This window comes from Macaca fascicularis, chromosome 4, assembly GCF_037993035.2.
Source record: "Macaca fascicularis isolate 582-1 chromosome 4, T2T-MFA8v1.1".
Classification (NCBI taxonomy): Eukaryota; Metazoa; Chordata; class Mammalia; order Primates; family Cercopithecidae; genus Macaca; species Macaca fascicularis.
Genome location: NC_088378.1, coordinates 42,526,771 through 42,546,855, shown reverse-complemented (window position 1 = coordinate 42,546,855; position 20,085 = coordinate 42,526,771). Strand labels below are relative to the sequence as shown.

At 40.6% G+C, this 20,085-nt stretch overlaps 1 protein-coding gene across 12 annotated transcripts in view; it reads left to right on the top strand.

Moving 5' to 3' along the window:
- Positions 1-20,085, top strand: part of NHSL1 (NHS like 1) — a 234,648-nt gene that overhangs the window by 152,621 nt on the left and 61,942 nt on the right. For 10 of the 12 annotated variants that reach the window (XM_074037121.1, XM_045391456.3, XM_074037123.1 and 7 more), the window contains exon 2: positions 8,765-8,917. In XM_074037121.1, coding sequence (XP_073893222.1) covers positions 8,765-8,917 — 153 coding nt within the window. Of the gene's footprint in view, positions 1-5,654; positions 5,915-8,764; positions 8,918-20,085 lie in introns of those variants that run through there. The other 2 variants (XM_074037120.1, XM_065543461.1) reach the window with 1 other exon arrangement.

Genomic DNA, 20,085 nt, shown 5'->3' with positions numbered 1-20,085 from the left:
CAATATTGTTTAACAGTGTTTGTGAAAAAGTTTCTGGATTCCAAATAAAGACTTTCAGTGCGCTGACTGCATTTGATACACTAAGGAGGGCCTGTGGGTTTGTGTAAATAGGGGTGGGGGTGGGGATGGGCAAGGCTGTGTCTGTGAGTTCTAGAAGCTGTAGACAGCTCTGCTCTTAAGAGGCTTTTAGGTTTAGACATATAATCTTTGGCCTTCACAAAAATAATGAGGGTGTACTTTAAGATCGTACTAAAGATAAAAGCATGGGTGGTAACAGAGTCATTTATTTAAATGGACAAGGTTTAATTTTTTGAACTTTATACTTTAGGTTTATTTGGTTCCTGAAGCATTTTACAGACGGTGAAACACAGACTGATAAAACCAAGTTTTTCTAGAGAAAGAAAGTTATTCTGAGCCGAGAGTGAATTCTGACCTCTTCACCTTTTGTGTGGATTGTGGCACCATTTTCTCTCTCCGCCTCTGGTCAAGCCTATTCAAACCTACTTGCCATTTGACACCAGGGTTCTAGTTAAAGTGCACCATTGGCCCTACAGGTTCCCCTCTGATCCTCCATCAGGGACACCCTTGCCCACCACCTGCCACTCACCCACGGTGGCAAGCAAGACCCTGCGGGCCTGCCCTGCCTCTCTCCATCTTCCCCACCATCTTTCCCCACAGGACTGTCCTGTGACCTTTCACCAAAGTGTCAGCGTATCTCCCCATGTCCCAGGACTGGGCTTTACCCAAGAGTCTCTCCTCTGTATTCTAATGGCGGGTGATCCTTTGAATGAGGTGGGTGTGTGTTATCACTTTACCTAGGAACTTCACAGTCACCTCTCTCTCACTGGACTTAATCTTTATGTCATCATTTTTATCTGTGTGGGTGTGTCTTTTCCTCTAGACTGTGAACTTCCAAAGGTCAGTGATCATGTTCGATTAATTTTTAACCTGGACACCTAACACAAGGCAGCAAATATGTTCTCTCTTTCTCTCTCTCTCTCTTTTTCTTTTAAGAGACAAGGTCTCATTCTGTCACCCAGGCTGCAGTGCAGTGGTGTGATCATAGCTCACTGCAACCTCAAACTTCTGGGCTTAAACAGTCTTCCTGCCTCAGCTTCCTGAGTAGCTAGGACTACAGGCATGACACCATACCGGGCTAATATTTTTATATTTTTCTGGGGATAGGGTCTCTCTGTGTTGCCTAGGTTGGTACTGAACACCTGGCCTCAAGCAGTCCTCCTTCCTCAGCCTCCCAAAGCTCTGGGATTACAGGTGTGAGCCATCATTACATCTAGCCTCGGTTTTTTTCTTTTTTAACTGGGGATTAAATTTACCTGTCTGGTTCATGGGAAGAAAAAAAAAAAGATAGTCCTAATAGAAGTAAAAGTAGTTCCTGAGAAACAGTTTAGGGGGAAAAGCAGATTGTCTCAAATTAGATATGTTGAACTTGCGATAATGTGAAATCTGAGTAGAGGTTAGCAAACGGGACTGAGGGCAGACAAATGAAAGAAAATAGAAATGAAGGTTGAGCAGGATGTTTAAAGGCGGTAGCTTAAGCCATAGGCCAGCCGTCTTTTTCTCTTAAAGGTTCAGATAGTAAATATTTTCCGTTTTGAGAGCCGTACAGTCTTAGTTGTAGCTGCTCAGCCCTGCTGTTACAACCCCAGAGCAGCCTTAGGCAATGTTTAAACAAATCTTTGAACAAATAGGTGTGGTGGCATTCCATTGCTTTATTATTGGACATTGAAATTTGAATTTCATGTACTTTTCACGTTATGAAAAATTCTTCTCTTACTTTAAAAAAAATCATTTAATGGCTGGATTTGGCCAAAGGATCATAATTTGCTGACCTCTGCTCTATACTAACAAAATCATTCAAGTTTCAAGGGGAAATAAGTATAGGACAAAGGCTTATGGACTAGATCTTTGAAGCTTGGTTAGAGTTCGTTGGAATTCAGAGAAGGAGCCATCACATGTGGGAGAGAAACTAGTGTGTTGCAGTGTCAGTGAAGAGGATCAAGAGCTGGGTGGTTGGAGGTGTATGATTAAGAAGATCATTAGGAAGGTGAGGAGAAAGAAAAACACCATTAGTAGGAATCAGAAATTCACCGATGACCACTGAGAATTTTTTAAAAACTGAAATAAAATCTTAGACAATAGAAAAGTTAATATGTGGACATAAATTGGAAGCAGGGGGTATATAGCAATTACTCGAGGAGTTGGCAGTTTAAGTCAGAGACAAGTAGAAAGACAGCTGTGGGGTCTGCCACACTGATTTCCTTGCATGAAAGCATGGCCCTTTATTAAGCAGAAGGCTGCTAAGCTATCTCTTGAGATTTTATTCATTGATTTAACATACACTTACATATGTTTACATACCAGGTACTGTTCTAAGGAGTTTATCAATAATAACTCTTAGTTCTCATCATGACCTGGTGATATAAACACTGTTGTTATCCCATTTTACAGATGAGCAAAGCGAGGGATGGAGAGGTGACTCTTCTAGTAAGTGGCTGGTAACCTGGGTAGGATGGTTCCAGAGGGGGCTGCTTTTCGCTATTATGCATTGGTGTCAATTTTTTCAAGTCTAGTTCATTAGAACATTTCTTTTTCTTTTTTTGCCCTGTGCAATGGGCCTTGCCTGTAATCCAAACACTTTGGGAGGCTGAGGTGGGAGGATTGCTTGAGGCCAGGAGTTTGACTACAGCCTGGGCAACATAGTACCCTATCTTTACAAAAACCTTTTTTTTTTTTTTTTTTTTTTTTTTGCTACTGTCATATATGGCTGAAGTTGGCATCGGAAGTACCATGGATTTATATCTTTTCTGTTGCACATATAAATTGTACAATTAAAAAATACACTTCCAGAAGAATACAGCTCTTCCATCAACCACAGCATCGAGGCATGCAAATTATATGATGAAAACGTTTCCCTGTGCTCATGCTCATATGAAGGATGTAAAGTAAGAGCTGGCAATTGATTGGGGAAACTTTCTAATTAATAAGCACTTTGAAAATACAACTTAATATAGAACGCAAGAAATGTGATAGTTTATTTGGTTTATTTCCTGAAAATCTGGATTTTATGGTGTTACATGGCAGTGTGGAATAATGCACAGAGGATGAGACATCCTAGGATGCTGGGATGGAAGCCTGCATTCTCCCCCTAGGTTTACCACTTCCTTGTGTGTAACCAAGTACAGTTGGCTCTCCATATCCATGAGTTCTACTTCCACGGATTCAAGCAACCATGGAGCAAAAATATTTGGAGGAAAAAACCACAATAAAAGTAATGCAGCAATAAAAAAAATACATGTTTTTAAACCAATACAGTATAACAACTACTTGCATAGCATTTACATTGTATTAGGTACTATAAGTAACGTAGAGATGATTTAAAGTATATAGGAAGATGTGCATAGGTTGCATGCAAATACTATTATATCAGGGACTGGAGCATCCAAGGATTTTTGTATCCAAGGGGCATCCTGGAATGGATACAGAGGAACAACTGCGGCCACTTTATATCACATTTAATATTGAGTAAGAAAGGAAATTACTCCATGCAAGATTCTTCCTACAGTTCATTTTCTGAGAGGAAAGAGCACTTCTCTGGTCCAGGGAGATGGAAATGTGTCTCACAGCCTGAGGAGTCTCTGTCTGTCTTTAAAATGAGAGCCAGTGAGATTCATTATACAGAGTTTTGTTTTCTTGCCATTGCCTCCTTCAAGGTTTTGCTCAAATCTCACCTTTTCATGAGGACCACCCTGACTCCTACGATACTGCAGCCTGGCCACCCTCAAACCCCCCCTTTTATGTTGCTCAACTTTTTTATTTTGTCTATTGCGCTCGTCTCCTAATATACCATAAAATTGTAGTTTAGTGTCTAATAATTTAAGCTCCATGAGGGCAGGGATCTCACCTGTTTTGTCCAATGACGTATCCCAACTAAATGAAAGAGTAGTAGTTAGCATCAGTGCCCAGTATTTATCTTTCTGAGGAATGAATCTATATTCAGATGCCATTGTTGAACACATGGAAAGCTACATGCTATGGAGGATTGAACATCATCAGCGTTTCTCAAGAGAACAATTTCTCTTTTCACTGGACATTTGCATGGTGACACTTAACCTCAAACACTTGTGGATTGTGCATATGAGGGTTTTTGCCCACAGCTCTCCTTGTGTCTAATGCAATGAGCAGAGCGAGGTCACTCTGCAGATAAATTTGTTTTCCAAAGGGGAACTTTGCCCGCTAATTTAAGGCAGCCACATAATCTGACTTACAGGCTCAGTCGTTTCTCATTTGCCATCTGGCAATTTAATTACTTTAAAATAAAGCTATATATAGAATGAAAGAACACAAGTTGGAAATCTGATAATATGTGTGATAAGATGGTAATGTTTCTATTTGTTTTTTGTTTTGTTGTTGAAAAAATAAAGCGCATAGAAAGACTCGAGAAGGAATCATTTCAAAGCTTTCCCTAGACAGAGCCCCTTACATAAATTTTATTCTTTGACTAAGAGCCTTTGTTATAAACTAAATGTTTTGAATTAGTGGTTTATTACATTTTTCCATTGAGTTATAAGTCTGGCCCAAAGCTATGAAATAAGAGGTTGTCAAAATTGTTTCAAAAGTGTTTGGCCATGAAGTGGAACGGGGCTGAGATGTGAGGAAGCTTCTTTTCCTTTTTCCCTTTTCATAGTATTTCCTGATCTATATTCTTCTTTTCTCCTATCCCTTTACCCCTGGAATATGTTTTTCCAGTGCCTTCTTATACTCTGTTTCTGATTTCTCCATCTCTGCTTGTGCTTCCCTAGTCCTCTGTGGTTAATTGCAAATGGGCAAAAGAACCAGCACTCTGGATGGTATATTCAAGTTAAAGAGTAACTCAGATAATGTTTGTTTGAGACGACTGTGAGGGAAGGGCGATTATGGAATTCTGAAAACCAGGAGCTTAGGTGACAATTACATTTAAAATAAAGATTAAAGTGATCAGGGTACTTTATCTAATTTCTCGTTTGTAGTGGGAAAGTTGTGTTTTTTTGGTGGTTTCTTTTTTTTTCCTTGATTGTTGTGGCAGCTAGATGCAAATAACATCACGCTTTGGAACACACAATGCTGATTCTCAATCACTGGCAAAGAAGGGTGAGAAGACAGGGCATCCTAATTTGCACAAAAATGCAACCAAGTCATCATTTGCAGCTCCTTGGAGATTCCATTCTAAAGTTTTACTGCTTGTACAAGTTCCTTTGGTATGGGAGGCAGAGCCTGGGGCGTGGTTGTGAAACAATAGTTTGGCTTTTTTACCCCCTAAATCAGTTCAAATCTCATATACCCTGAATTAACTGGAATTGCTCTCAGACTTGGCAGCTCCTGTAAAAGATCTGGATGTTCATAGTGGCTTAGTGAAATGGGGAACACATTTGTTTCATCTTGACTTCCATAGAGGAGAATCTGTACTATTTTTGTGGGCTCAGAGAGGGGGAGCTTCTGATCTGTTGGAGAGAAAACTGAATGAATGGGCACTGAGGCAGAAAGCCTGATGTGGCTGTCATGCAAATAAGAACCGTGATTGGCTTTCCCTTTCTTTCTGCGCACGATGTCACTGGCTGCTCTCAGCCTTAAAGATTAGGTTTCAGTAGGAGTTTTTCAGGTTCAAGGACTGTTAATGGTTTGTAACTGCCTAACAATAAGCTCAACCTCAAAGTTACATCAGCCTGGGCAGATGTCTAAGGATATGAGACCGGGGGAAGAAAAGTTAGAATCTGGAGCAGGACGAAGCTTGCCACCTGCCTCATGGGCTGAGCTTTTAATGTGATTTACATTTCTAAGCTCTATGTAGGTGCCCTGGAAATGGTGGTCTTCATTAATGCAAAGATTAAGTCTTTAATTAAACTTTTTAAGAAGAAAAGTAAGTAGTTCCTTTTCTCTCTACTACCTGTTGTGTGCGTATGTTTCCGTATGTGCGTATGTCCCTGTGTGCCCGTGTGTGTGTGTGTGTGTGTGTCCATGTGTGTGTTTTAGGTCCTTCGTTCCTTTGTGTGATTAAATTAAGAGTGTGAAACAGCATAGTAGGCATGAGTTAAACTCTATACCAGGTTGTTTAAATACCTCAGACTTTTGTAACTCTAGGACAGTATTATGTGATCTTAGCATGTCTTATTTATTTATGATTGGGGTTTTAAGTGAATTTACTTCTTTTGTGCTTTTCAAAAGAAGTCCTTTGAAGAGGGGGAAAAATTATTGTACTTAATTTATGTTTCCCTTAATATCCAGTGTATGATTTTTTGATTCTTTGGCTAAATATGCAGCTGAGGTAAGGGAGCCTCTGTGTAATGTATGACATGTTTCTGGTGGAGATAATCCCCTAAAACTCCCTGGCACTCTTTGTTGTGTATTTAAGAGCTCGAGCAAGCACGAACCGTCTAGACTGATCAGTGATTGTTGTAAGGTACAGAGCTTTTGTGGTGTGGCTTTATTGTGTGCTTACCATTGACTTACATTTCTTTAATCTAGTTGCTTCTTCATTCTCTTGAAAATGATAATTTTTATAACTACCTGGCTTTGTTTTTACATAGTTGTTGTTTTATTTTAGTTTAGTTTAGTTTTTGGACCAGTGATTTAAACTGGATAAATGTACATGGGTAGGGGCATTGATAAAAGGGGCTTTGGAGAAAGCTACGAAGAGCAGCACGGTGTGCTGATTTTCCGCAGCTTCTTGCCGAAGGCTGCTTTGGATGGACAGATTAAAAGTGCCCCTGGCGAGAGTGAGGAACACCAGCGAAAGAGACTTTCTCATAGGAGCCAGTTGGTAGCTGTGCAGTGGGGCTGATGGTGCGACTGATGGTGCAGACACTAATGCCATTACTTGGATTTGATTTGTAATTGGCAAATAGGAAAAGTTTTCATTTTCCATAGTTTCTACTCTGAAGTATGGTAACTCAATCTTTAAAATAAATGGACATGAGCATAAAACACTGATGAACTCTGGCTACACTTGGGGGGACATATGGTGAGTTTGGCCCAGTGCTAGATTATTCTGAAACACAAATGAGGGTTAAGTCAGGTCTTTGTGGATTTTGTGTATTAAGATTGATAGTTGTATGCACCGTGCAAAACATTTGCTCAACAAGAGTTTATGTGAAATACTAGGTGCTGAATGCACATACTGCTTTTGTCAAACACTAAGCAGAAAACACACTGGACATTTCTGTTTTTAACCTGATACCTAATTCTCAGTGTTTACTTTCTCATTTAGCAACTTACGGAGAAGGTGGGATCCTTTTGAAAATGAGTTATCCTGTTGAGATTCATAAGATTGTAAAATTTAGTAGCTGTAGAAAAGATGGTATGTGAGATGAGCGCTAACCTGTGGCCCAGGTTTACAAGAGACAATGATGGTTGGAAGTTTGGGGCCTCATTAGAATAATTTTTACTGTTCCTGCCACAACCGTGTTTTACCGGAGTTATTTCATGAGCTAAGTACTTTATGTATATTGGTTCATTTGATCTTTAAAGTAGCCCTAATAACTGTGCTATAGAGTGTGTTTAGTTAATTTTAGATATCCTCAAATGGATTTAATAGTTTATGCATGTGTTCTCACGTTATTTGAGAATTCATTTTATGGTCTAGTTTCGGGGTACATGTTATGCTGGGGACATGGATACCCAGTGTGAACTCTATAGCATAGATCAGAGTCAGGAAGACTTGCTCCTCACTCACAATTCAAGTATCTGCTGGCTTTACAAGGGTTACACTTGCTACCTCAAGCAAATGCCTCAGCACAAGGACTTTCTCCAATACCTTTCCAGTCTCTCTTATGCCTGGGTTACATGGCAGACATATAGAAAGTATTAAAACATTGTTGATGAATTTGTTTTGGTGCTGTCGGCCTCATTTTGGGCTCCACTGATGCCCCAACTTAGCTTGTGTTGTCAGGAAAAATGAACTAGAGACGTCTCAAGCCTCCGGGATTTAAAGAAAAATTATTATAGAGATTTATCTTAGTCTCAGGATTTTATCTGTTATTTTATCCTCTAATGTCTCGGTCTCTCCTGTGCTGGGAAAATTTAGTTGAATTGGATTGAGTTGGGAAGAGTCAATTGCATTGTAATTTAAAAAATTTTTAATATAAAAGCATTTCGTGAAAGCAGGAAATGCAGAGGGAATTTTGTAATACAAATGATCTCCACATCTATTAGCTATGTCATTTACATGTAAATTGAATGTTTACGCTTAATTTTTTAAAAATGTAATTGAGTTTATAACAGTGATGCTCTGTAAATAATGCTGTAGAGAGGGAATATTTCTTATAAACCTCCTGGTAGGAAATTCATTTCTGTCAGGACAGTCTAACATTTACTGTTGCAATGGCATTATACAGTTGAGTAACTGATATTTGTTGTGTGTGTGGGAGGGGGTTAAGTAGGAATTGGAAGTCTCTATCAATTCTGTCCATTGTTTTCAAACGTTGAAGTAAAGGGAGGACCTGAAATGCTGGGAGGCAGTTAACTGAGCAAATGATTCTATGAAGACATTGTTTGGAGGGTGGACACTTTCAGCTTTTCCTTTATAAATAAAACACTGTGGGCAAGACCGCTGGAATCTAAGATTAAATCTAATTTGGAATTTGCTCCATTGCTCCCTTGCCGGCCCTTACCCGTGGATGTGTTAGGCATGGAAACACATCATGATGTAATGAATTTGTAGCTAATGAAGCCTAAGTTGACACATGAATGTATTCTATCTTTTTTTCTATAGCGGTTTCCAACCTAGATGAGGAGAGCCGATGGACAGTCCACTACAGTGCCCCATGGCACCAGCAGGAGAATGTGTTCCTTCCCACCACAAGACCCCCCTGCGTTGAGGACCTGCACCGCCAAGCCAAGCTCAATCTCAAATCAGTATTGAGGGGTAAGATGGCATCATCTGTGAGCTTATTTTCTTGGTTATTGGGTCCTGAGAGTATAAACTTGATATCTATCTATAAAACCAGATCTACTTTTATTGAATGTATAGTAGGCTGTGTCTTTATATGATGTCATAAATACAACCTAATACATGCTGATATGGTTTGGCTGTGTCCCCACCCAAATCTCATCTTGAATTGTAGCTCCCATAATTCTCATGTGTTGTAGGAGAGACCCAGTGGGAGATAATTGAATCATGGGGGCAGTTTCCCCCATACTGTTCTCGTGGTAGTGAATAAGTCTCATGAAATCTGATGGTTTTATAAGGGGACACCCCTTTTGCTTGGTTGTCAATTCTCTTGTTTGCCACCATATAAGACATGCCTTTCACCTTCTGCCATGATTGTGCGGCCTCCCCAGCCATGTGGAACTGAGTCCACCAAACCTCTTTTTCTTTATAAATTATCCAGTCTTGGGTGTATCTTTTTCAGCACTGTGAAAATGGGATAATACACATGCCTAAGATGTTCTGGTCTCTGCAGAAACTTGCCTATTTGCAGATATGCAAATCTATTTCCAGGAGCCCACACCTTCTCAGAAACACTTTAGCATGTTTAAACCACCAGTGTTAATTTGATCCAAATAAACCACTGCTGACATGGACAGTTTTGCCACTGTCTTTTTAAAACCATTGTAAGTATTCAAACCAATTTGTTTTTTTGAACACATTTGTTTGTTCTGTTTAGTTCAAGCCGGCTGGAAGAAGGACCTATATATAGACTTTGAAGATGTGCTAAATGGTTTGATTTATCAGAACTGTGTAGCACCCAACTGGGCTCTCTGAGCCTAGGTTCTGCCAGCAGATGAGCAAGGTATACTTGGTCAAGTAGAAAATATAGGAAGAATGTTTTCCTATATCTAGTTTAAAATTCTCATTTTTACTTGAATTTATTGTGGTTTGTTTTTCTTATTGAGATGGAGTCTCACTCTGTCACCCAGGCTGGAGTGCAGTGGCGTGATCTTGGCTCACTGTAACCTCCACCTCCCAGGTTCAAGCAATTCTCCTGCCTCAGCCTTCTGAGTAGCTGGGATTACAAGAGTGCATCACCGCACCTGGCTAATTTTTGTATTTTTAGTAGAGATGGGGTTTCACCACATTGCCCAGGCTGGTCTCAAACTCCTGACCTCGTGTGATCCACCTCATCCTCCCAACATGCTAGGATTACAGGCTTGAGCCACTACACCTGGCCCAATATATTGTTGAAGTTAAAAAGTGAATGTGTGGCAAGGAGGGCAGCCTAAAGGTGACAAAGAAGGAAAGTAGTTCTTCAAAGAGGAAGGAGTGACTTGTAAAATTCAGAGAGTCTTTCTTAGTACAACAAACCAAACTTCTTATTCTACCAGATGCTGCTCCCACCAGACTTCTCCTACCATGCAGTATCTGGGACATTAGTATACCAAAGAAGTATTTGTTATTTATCTGAAATTTAGTTTTACTGGGGCTCTGTATTTTATCCTATTGTGGAAGACTTGACTTTGGGAGAAATTCTGTCATTGATTCAAGGAAAATCTAGATAAATAATTTTATCTTGTCTACCAGTCACTTATGAAGTGGTTCATTCTTTAATGTACCACCACTACAATGACTGATAACATTTATTAAACACTTACCTATAATGCCAGGTACTGTTCTAGGTCCACTAAATGTATTACCTCATTTAATTTTCCCAGTGATCCTACTGCTTACTGTTACTATGCCCAGATGGAAAAACAGAAGCACAACGATTAGAAACTTGCCCAAGATCTCCAAGTTAATTAGCAGTAGGACCAGGATTTAAACTTGGACAATCTGAGGCTGTGGAGCTCATATTCTTAACTGCTACACTATACTGCCTTTAACAATGATTTATTTATTGGGAATCTGTTATTCTGGCAGAATTGCAGAGTACAAAGGCAGGGTCCTAGCTCTCAAAGAATTTATGCCTGCATCTCTTGTGCAAATCACAATGTGGAAAATACTGAGGAGACAAACCAAAAATTACTGTATGGGAATTAAAGAGAAAAGATAATTTCTGCTTGGAGAGAGAAAGAATAGCTATCCATAGGTTCACCAAAGATTTGGTGTTCTGAACAGAACTGTGCAGACATTTCAGATCATGGCTCTATTTTTTGTTCCTTTCATCTTTTGTAATGCTTAGATTATCTAATGTATCTTCCAGTATCTTGTATCTCATAGCTTTGCTATTGGACTATTTAGAAATGAGGGCATTGTTGGTTTTCCTTTTTATTTAGCCTGAGTAACCTCTATCTTTAGTGACTTCAATCTTAAATGAGAAGAATGGCATTTGTTTGGTTCGTTTGTAAATGGCCTTGGAGTTGTGCTTTGAGCTTTGTTGCTGTCATAATATTGGTCCCTTAATGTACCTAAATCCAACCAGAGTTTTTTCTAGATCCCTTTAGTTTCTGGTGATTTATCTTTAGTAAATTGTGACCAGGAACTTCTCTACTTATAGCTCACCTTCCTCCACCAAATAACTAATGAGAATGTTAAATGGCACCGTTCCCAGGACAAATCCCTGAGGCAGTGCCTGGTTAGTATTTCTCTGCCCAGCTCCTAAGCAACAGAGCACTACATGGTCTGGCTTGTAGAAAACACTTTCGTGAAGGTATGTGTGAGTTTGAATATTCAGGCTCAACTGTTTTTGATCACTCTCCAGGAAACTGTGCTTCACTCCCTATTTCATGTATTTTCAAGTTCCAGATCAGGACTTCACTTCTCTCCCCTTGAAAAACTAAACATCTGTTTATAGGCATTTCTGCTTTTCTTTTTGAATATGCAGTACATCTATATGAAATATCATATATCCCCACTGGTTTTGCCTAAACTTGAATTTGATTTTGAAAAGATAAATGCCTTCATAATTGCTTTAATGCTCTAAAATGGTTCATCAAAGGGATTTACTATTAATAAAATTAATAACTTTGGAAAATTCCTGGAGCACAACCTTTAAAGTCTGGATTTTAAAACTTCGTAAGAGATTTTAGATAAATTATAGACTTATGAACAGTGGTTGGGAAGGATGAAATGAGAAAGATTATCTGAGTTCTTTTGTTCTCAGTTATTTACTTTTAACCACATGTACAGAACTTCATGGACCTCTTCCCCTGTATCATCTTAGCAACCTGAAATAAACACAACATGAGCACAAGGTATTAATTACCTCATTTCAGTGAAGATTAAAAAATCAGTCCCTGAATATGTGGCACTATTAAGATTTGATGTTATATAAATTATCAGTCTAAGTTCATTCAACCTCAGCATTCTCTACTTAAAAATATAGAAAGGTAGCTAATTATTCACAATGAGTAATCGATTTTGTTTCTTCTTCTATTCTTACTGTGTCCATAATTTTAAGAAAAGAATGCCATTCTTTAATATTAAACAGGTTATTGCTTTTTCATCGCCATTAAATGCTTATTGTATGAATTAGTCTGTCAGTTTTTATGGGGAGCTAGTCTACTCTTGGGAACCATAAAGTGTGAAGGGAAATGACACGGCGAGTATCAATAAATGAATAATGAAATGTAAACATATACTTTTTAAAATAATGCATAAATCCTTAGTAGTTAACAGATTAACTGAAGAAGCCACAGAATTACTGGAAAATGTTTGGTGAAAAAACTGAGTTTGACTTAGTACATAAAAGCGGATAATAGACATAAGTTAATCAATATTGAGCATCTGTTCGGTTCTATGCCAGGACTGTTTAAATGAACGGATGAAAGTTCCTGGGTCCTCAACTTTAAAGAGCCAGGCCTGCTGTCTTGGCAGCAGCTTGTAGCAGAGCTTGAGGTTTGCTGCTGCAGGCTTACTGTCTTACAGTAGTAAACAGACAGTAGTGTGATGGAGGTGTGCCTGAGGTACATTGTGCACACAGGGAGAGAGGGCTCAGTCAGAGAAGAAAGAAAAGCCCTGGGAGGTCCCCTGACTCCCCCACTCCCTCCTGCTCCCATCCTCACGTGAGAGAGGAGATAGTCTTTCAAGATGTGTAAAATGGCATGTGAAGCAGGCTCTTGTCCATGTATAGTTTCGCTCTACTCTGATCTGAATATAGCAGATACCTTTTATATTTACAGTTGGAGAGTCTCTGGAGACTTTGATAAAATGTGATGGTCACAGGCTTAGATTAAATGTCTTGGTTTTGTTTGTTGATTTGTTTTGTCACTAGAGATTTAGGTAATGGTTCACTGCTAATGAAGATACAAACATGTACAGGTTGAACATCCCTAATCTGAAAATTAGAAATCTGAAATGCTCCCAAATCCAAAACTTTTTGAGCACTGACATGATGCTCAAAGGAAGTACTCATATGAGCATTTTGGGTTTTGGGATTAGGGATTCTCAATCAGTAGTTATAATGCAAATATTCAAAAATCAGAAAAAATCCAAACTCTGAAACATTTCTGGTCCTAAGCATTTCGGATAAGAGATACTCAACATTTACCCAGATTTAAAAATGGCATTTTAATATTTGGTTCAATAGACACCTGGCTAGCAACAAAAAATAAATTTTTGAAGATGGATCCCATTATCTGTGAAGAATTCACTCAGCTTCTTACTGAGTTTCCAGAAGAAGTCTACCTTTTTTACATCCAGCATTGTTTGAATCCTTCATGAACTTCATTGGAGATAGCTGTGATGATAAGTAACCTAAAGCTAGCTAAACATTTATCTGCAGAGTTTTTAGCTTTATGGAAAGGGCTACAACTAAGTAGAAAAGAAATCAAGAGATAGGAGTAAGCTGAATGAGACCTTCAGATTTTGCTTTTTTGTCACCTGTAGACCTCATTTGACAACTCTGAGCATATTAAAAGCTGAAATAAAGACATGTCACTTTTAAGGCTCCATCCCCCAAAAGCCCAACTTGGGAGGGAGATAAACATAATTTCTCACAGTGTGTTTAACAGGCACTTTAGTTACTGTCTCTGTGTATGCTCCTGCCTGAATTAGTTCACAGAGCAGCTGTTGTTGGCATCAGAAATGTTCTCTAGTCACAGCTCTTCCCTGAAGAAATGCATTTTAGCAGGTCAGCATGCTCTATGGCTCTAGAATTAAAAGTGTGAGCACAAGGAGGAGTGTTGAATCTGGCCTATGTCATTCAAAGTCAGAGGGCTATATTTATTATACCTGAAAGGATAGGAGTTGAGAATTTATGACACAATGTGAAAAAATAACTACTTACACCAAGTGATTAAAAACAATTGTGCACACATCGACCTGTTTAACATTAAAGAATTATTTACTGGCCGGGCGCAGTGGCTCATGCCTGTAATCACAGCACTTTGGGAGGCCACGGCAGGAGGATCACGAGGTCAGGAGATCGAGACCATCCTGGCCAACACGGTGAAACCCATCTCTACTAAAAATACAAAAATTAGCCAGGTGTGGTGGCACATGCTTGTAGTCCCAGCCTACTCAGGACGCTGAGGCAGGAAAATCGCTTGAACCTGGGAGGCAGAGGCTGCAGTGGGCCAAGATCGTGCCACTGCACTCCAGCCTGGTGACAAAGTGAGACTCTGTCTCAAAAAAAAAAAAAAAAGAATGATTTACCTTTCCTAAAATTACGAACTAGATTTCCAAGTTGTTCCAGCCACTCTACAGTTACCGACAGCAGACTTTGAGGGTCTGCATCCACCCTTAGTTGTCATGAAGCCTCCTTGCTCCCTTTTGGCGTAGACAAGTATGTTTGTCTTGGGAGAGATTGTGGGCCTCCTCTGGATTTGATGAGGTTGCTTGTCTGTCTTATTTATCTGCCTAGAGCACATGCGTCCCTGAGATATCGCAGATACCCCTTGTCTTTCGCTATCGGTTCTCCACTTGAAGGTCCTGTGGCGCTTTCCCAGGACTGTCTAGGAGGTGCCTTTGCAGGAACGGCCTGTGGACGTTGATTGAGAGCTCCCCCTGACGGCATGATGCATCTGCTCACTACCTCAGACAGGCCCAAGATGGACATCTGCTTTGCCTACCTGGTGCTAACCACATTGAATTCTTCATCTTTTTTTTCTGTAACTTTTAAAAAAATATGACATATAACACAGAGAGGTACATAAAAACGTCTACGGCTTAAGAAATAGAGTGAACACCTATATAACCATTACTTAGGTCAAAATGTGACCTAAACTTCAGAAGCTTCCTATTCCTGCTTGCTTGCTTTTCTTTTTTCTTTTTTTCTTTTTTCTTTTTTTTTTTTTTGAGACAGGGTCTTGCTCTGTTGCCCAGGCTGGAGTGCAGTGGTATGATCATGGCTCACTGCAGCCTTGACTTCCCGGACCCAATCCATCCTCCCACTTCAGCCCCCTGAGTAGCTGGGACTACAGACATACACCACCGTGCCCAGCTAGTTTTTATATTTTTTGTAGAGATGGGGTTTTGCCATGTTGCCTAGTCTGGTTTTACACTCCTGGGCTCAAGCCGTCCTCCTGCCTCAGCCTCCCAAAGTGCTGGCATTACAGGCGTGAGCCTCCACACCCAGCCATGTTCCTGCTTTCTAACAGGAGAAGTCCAGGTGTCATGTGAAGTACTTGAGTCACATCTAAATTCCAGTCCTGACTCTGTTACATACTAGGCATAGGTTATTTGAGTTTAATATTATTTGTTTCTTGAACATTTTGATCTTGTTTTCTCATCTATAAAGACCATAATATCTGTTTACATGGGAATGAAATGAACATATTCATGTAAAGTATTCATATCTCAATGTACCTGCCCCTCAATGTGGAAGTTACAGGTGTCTGTGGAGGGAGGGGTACATTTTAATTGAAGTGGAATGGAACACAGATACAATTTTATAAATCTCAAATGGCCTTATGATTTAGTTGGGGCTTTCTCTCCTACCTGTTGTGCTCCAGAGAATATACTGTGGGGAGGAAGGATAAAGGAACAGAACAAGGAACACTTCTGATGACAGTGACAGATGCTTAATACTCAGGTTCATTTCATCCACATGAGCAAGATGCCTTTGCCCACTCACCATCAACCTCTGAAAGACCCCTGGAATGCTGGAGCTGGAAGGAGCCTCCCAGTCCTCTGGTCAGTCCCCCTTTCCATTTTGTAGATAAGCAAAGCAAGACCCAGAGAAGTTAAGGGTTCCTGGTGCTCACACATGCTGGCCTATTCTGATCTCAGACCTCAAGAGCACTGAAGCGACCTGTCCCTTTGATGCCCTTTCAGCTGCCCTCCACTTTATGGAAGTTCACAGGGACAAAGCTCACCCTGGGAAAATCATGGCCAAAGATGGACTTGGTTTCTTTAGCCAGTTAATTTAGAAATGCAAATTGGCTCTTTGTTGCCTGAAGGTGGTGACTTCATGGTTGATCCTGAAGTCTCCTCACTCACCCCCAATTTCACTAAAATTCAAATAAGTCTAAGAGAAATAAAGGGAGCATCACATGACATGTTTGATTAATATCTATAACCATTCTTTCATCTTAATGGCGTTTGGTGCTTATTTTTAGGGTTATAATTGGTCATTAGTAACTCAATAGACTTAAAAAAATAGGCACAGGTTACAAGGGAAGGAAAGATAAACATTTGAAATTAATAAATACACTACTGGTTTAGCACTTGCAGCTGAGTTTACAATTTGCCTAGTTTGCTACTTCCCAAAGAATACTTTAGTAAAATTGATGTACAAAAGGCAAAGGTCAGATGTCTCTGGCTAAGGTATTTTAATTTTTTTTTTTTTTTTTTTTAGACAGAGTCTTGCTCTGTTGCCCGGGCTGGAGTGCAGTGGTGTAATCTTGGCTCACTGCAACCTCCACCTCCTGGGTTCAAGTGATTCTTGTGCCTCAGCCTCCCAAGTAGCTGGGACTACAGGTGTGCACCACCATGCCCAGCTAATTTTTGTATTTTTAGTAGAGATGGGATTTTGCCATGTTGGCTAGGCTGGTCACTAACTCCTGACCTTAGGTGATCTGCCTGCCTCAGCCTCCCAAAGTGCTGGGATTACAGAAGTGAGCCATCATGCCCAGCCACGTAAGATTCAAGCAAGAAATTTTTCATTACTTATATTCATTTATACAGTTTTAAATCATTTTCTAGTTGAAACAAATATTGGTATCGAATTGGGGGGCAGGAGGAGTGCTATATTATTCTGAAAAAGTCACTGAACAGGGGAAGGAAGTATAATTGTCTCTTATTTCGGAAAACCGCAGTATCACTGACGTCTTGTCATTAACAATTCCAGAAGATGAGATGGGAGACCAGAATTCTGGTTGCAGTGTTGTCAGCGGCAAGCTGCAGGATGTTGGGAGTCGTATCCCATCTTTGTACTTGGCTTCCTCCTCTGAAAAACAATTTATGATCTCTATGTTCCCTGCTAAGCTCTAAAATTCTGATTGGCTTCTCAGCACTTAACTGTTTGAGGGTAATATGTGTGAAGGTAACTGACACAAAGATATTACTGTCGGCTGAGCCTAAGTCCTGACAAACTGGAATGTGTCATCTTAAGTCTGTGTGGACGGAAAAATTGTCTAAGTGCATACTGCAAGTGAGGCTGGATGTTATAGTGCAATCAAAGATGAATGACATTAGTGCTTTCCTCCAGAGGCTGAAAGCTAGCCAGAGATAAGATGTATGTATGACTAGCTTGTGTACAAGGTTCATAGCGGTGGTATTATTAAGCCTCACCTCTGGGTGTTATCTTTAAAACAAACTTGGTCAGCCTGTCCTAGTTAAAAATTCTTTACCGGCTCCCCATTATTAACAGAATATAACTTAAGCTCTTAGCATCTGGAAACCTTCCTGAACTCAAGCCTGTTTGTCTCATCTCATCTGCGGAATCACTTTTGCTCCCCAGACATCTCTACTCCCCCATCCAGGGATTTTACTTTGTGCCTTCACGTGTAATGATAAAGTCCTTCAGTTGGAATGCTAGCTTGTCTTGTTCTTCTTTCTACCCACTGCATGTCCCAAGCCATACCTTTTCCCTTCTGAACCACAACCTCTCACACCTGGCCAACTCCTGTTTCCCCTTTGAGAGTCATCCTTGGGTGCTAGAGTCCCCCACAACCTCTCCTGGATTCCCCTGGGCAGCCCCAGGAAGCCTTTTTCTACCTTCTTATGGAAGCTTACACTCCACCATTCCACTGCTTATGATACACTATGTAATTGTGTTTGCACGTTTATCTCCCCACTTGACAGTAACATCCGTGGGAACAGGGCTTTGTCTTTTCACTTGTGTGTCCCCAGTGCACAGTCCAGTGACTGGGACTGCAAATACTGTTGTGTTTGTAGAGGGCCTGAAAATGTTTGGAAAAGTCACCTAAAACTCAGGAGAGGGGTCAGAGTCAAAGCCGGGGAACAAGTGGTGAGAATGTGGAATGATGAGATTGGGGATGGTGAGGGCCAGTGGTGAGGAGGAGGGAGGGTTGAGGCTTGGAAGCTTTCCTTTAGGGCACTGGGAGGGAGAAGTCTGCAAAAGAGCACAAGCGGGGAAGAAGAAAGTCAGCCGGGAAGAAGAAAGTCAGCCAGGATGAGGCAGTCATCGTGGTGCTCACAGGTGGGGAGAGAGGCATTGTAAGAAGAGGCTGTTGAATTGGTTGTTAGGTGGCGATTGGTGACCTCTGAAAGGGCAGTTTCAAGGAAGTCTTTAGATTAAGAAGCCAAATTTCCTGAGATGAGAATGATTTTTTTTTTTTTTTTTTGAGACGGAGTCTCGCTCTGTCGCCCGGGCTGGAGTGCAGTGGCACCATCTCGGCTCGCTGCAAGCTCCGCCTCCCGGGTTCACGCCATTCTCCTGCCTCAGCCTCCCGAGTAGCTGGGACTACAGGCACTCAACGCCACCTCGCCCGGCTAGTTTTTTTTTGTATTTTTAGTAGAGACGGGGTTTCGCCGTGTTAGCCAGGATGGTCTTGATCTCCTGACCTCGTGATCCGCCCGTCTCAGCCTCCCAAAGTGCTGGGATTACAGGCTTGAGCCACCGCGCCCGGCCGGAGAATGATTTTTATAAGCAGAAAACCAATAAAAGTAATTTTTTTTAAAGAAATGAAGGTGAGTGAATGATGCCAGCAGAGCAGAGAGGGAAGGGATAGTATTTTGAGGTGATGGCAGGGTACAGCTGATATTATAACATGTTTTAAAAACTAGAGCTTATGCAAACAGGGCTGTAGACAAAAGGAGTCAACAGGAGGGGAAAGGATTGCAGATATGGAAAGAGAATGGGAGGATGTTCCCTGAAGAGGCAGGGAGGAGGCAGTCAACTCAGGGCAAAGCGGAGGGGCGGAGGATGCAGCCTCTGTCTCCTAGAGGGAATTGGGGAAGTATGTTATGAGATGGAGCCAGAGATGGAGGCTGCTCATTACATGGTGTGGTAGCCTTGCTTGCAATATGGCCCCCCACCATATTGTTAGTTCTTTGGTGAAAAGGATGACTTTATTTGGTGCTCTCTCACTCAGGTCTTGTGAATTTAATTAGGTTGACTTTTCAAAGACAAATGATGTTATTAAAGGCTTAAAAAAATATGTGTGGTATTTCATTAGGCTCTATTGGAATTTTTGTCCTGAGGGAAAGTTGCCCAGCTGGATGAAACCATGGATTAAATGCCCTATTGAGAAAAAAGAAAAGAGCAGACAAAAATATGGGATTAACAGAACGGGATTTATATACAAAAAGGGGCTATTTAACTTCTCTTGGATTTGGTGGCATGGAATTGTCTGTAATACTAAGTACTACTCTGGGTACAGTAACCCTGAAAGAAGTGCTTTCCTCGGTGTCCTTAACTTGGGAGAGGGAAGTCGGATACAAGAGCAAAGGAAAAATGAACAATCATTGCTTTTTCAGATAGTTAAAGAGACGTGTTGCCCCCACCCCCACACCGTTTTTTTGTTTTTTGTTTTTTTTTAAACGGTAAGCAACACAGAAAAGATAGAATGGCAAAGACAGTCATTTAAATGATCCAGGTCTTAACAAAGCACTACGGATTGTTTAAACAAAGGCTTTTTGTTTTGTTTTTGTGTCTGCAGCCAGTCTGCTGTTTCAGCAATTCTATTTTAACTCCCGATAAAGTAAGTAACTTGAGTGGCTTCTATATTTCACTCAGGGCAGCATAAAAACGCGACATTGAAGGTACTGTGGATAAGATTTGTTATTCACGGTACAACCGAAGTCTCTGC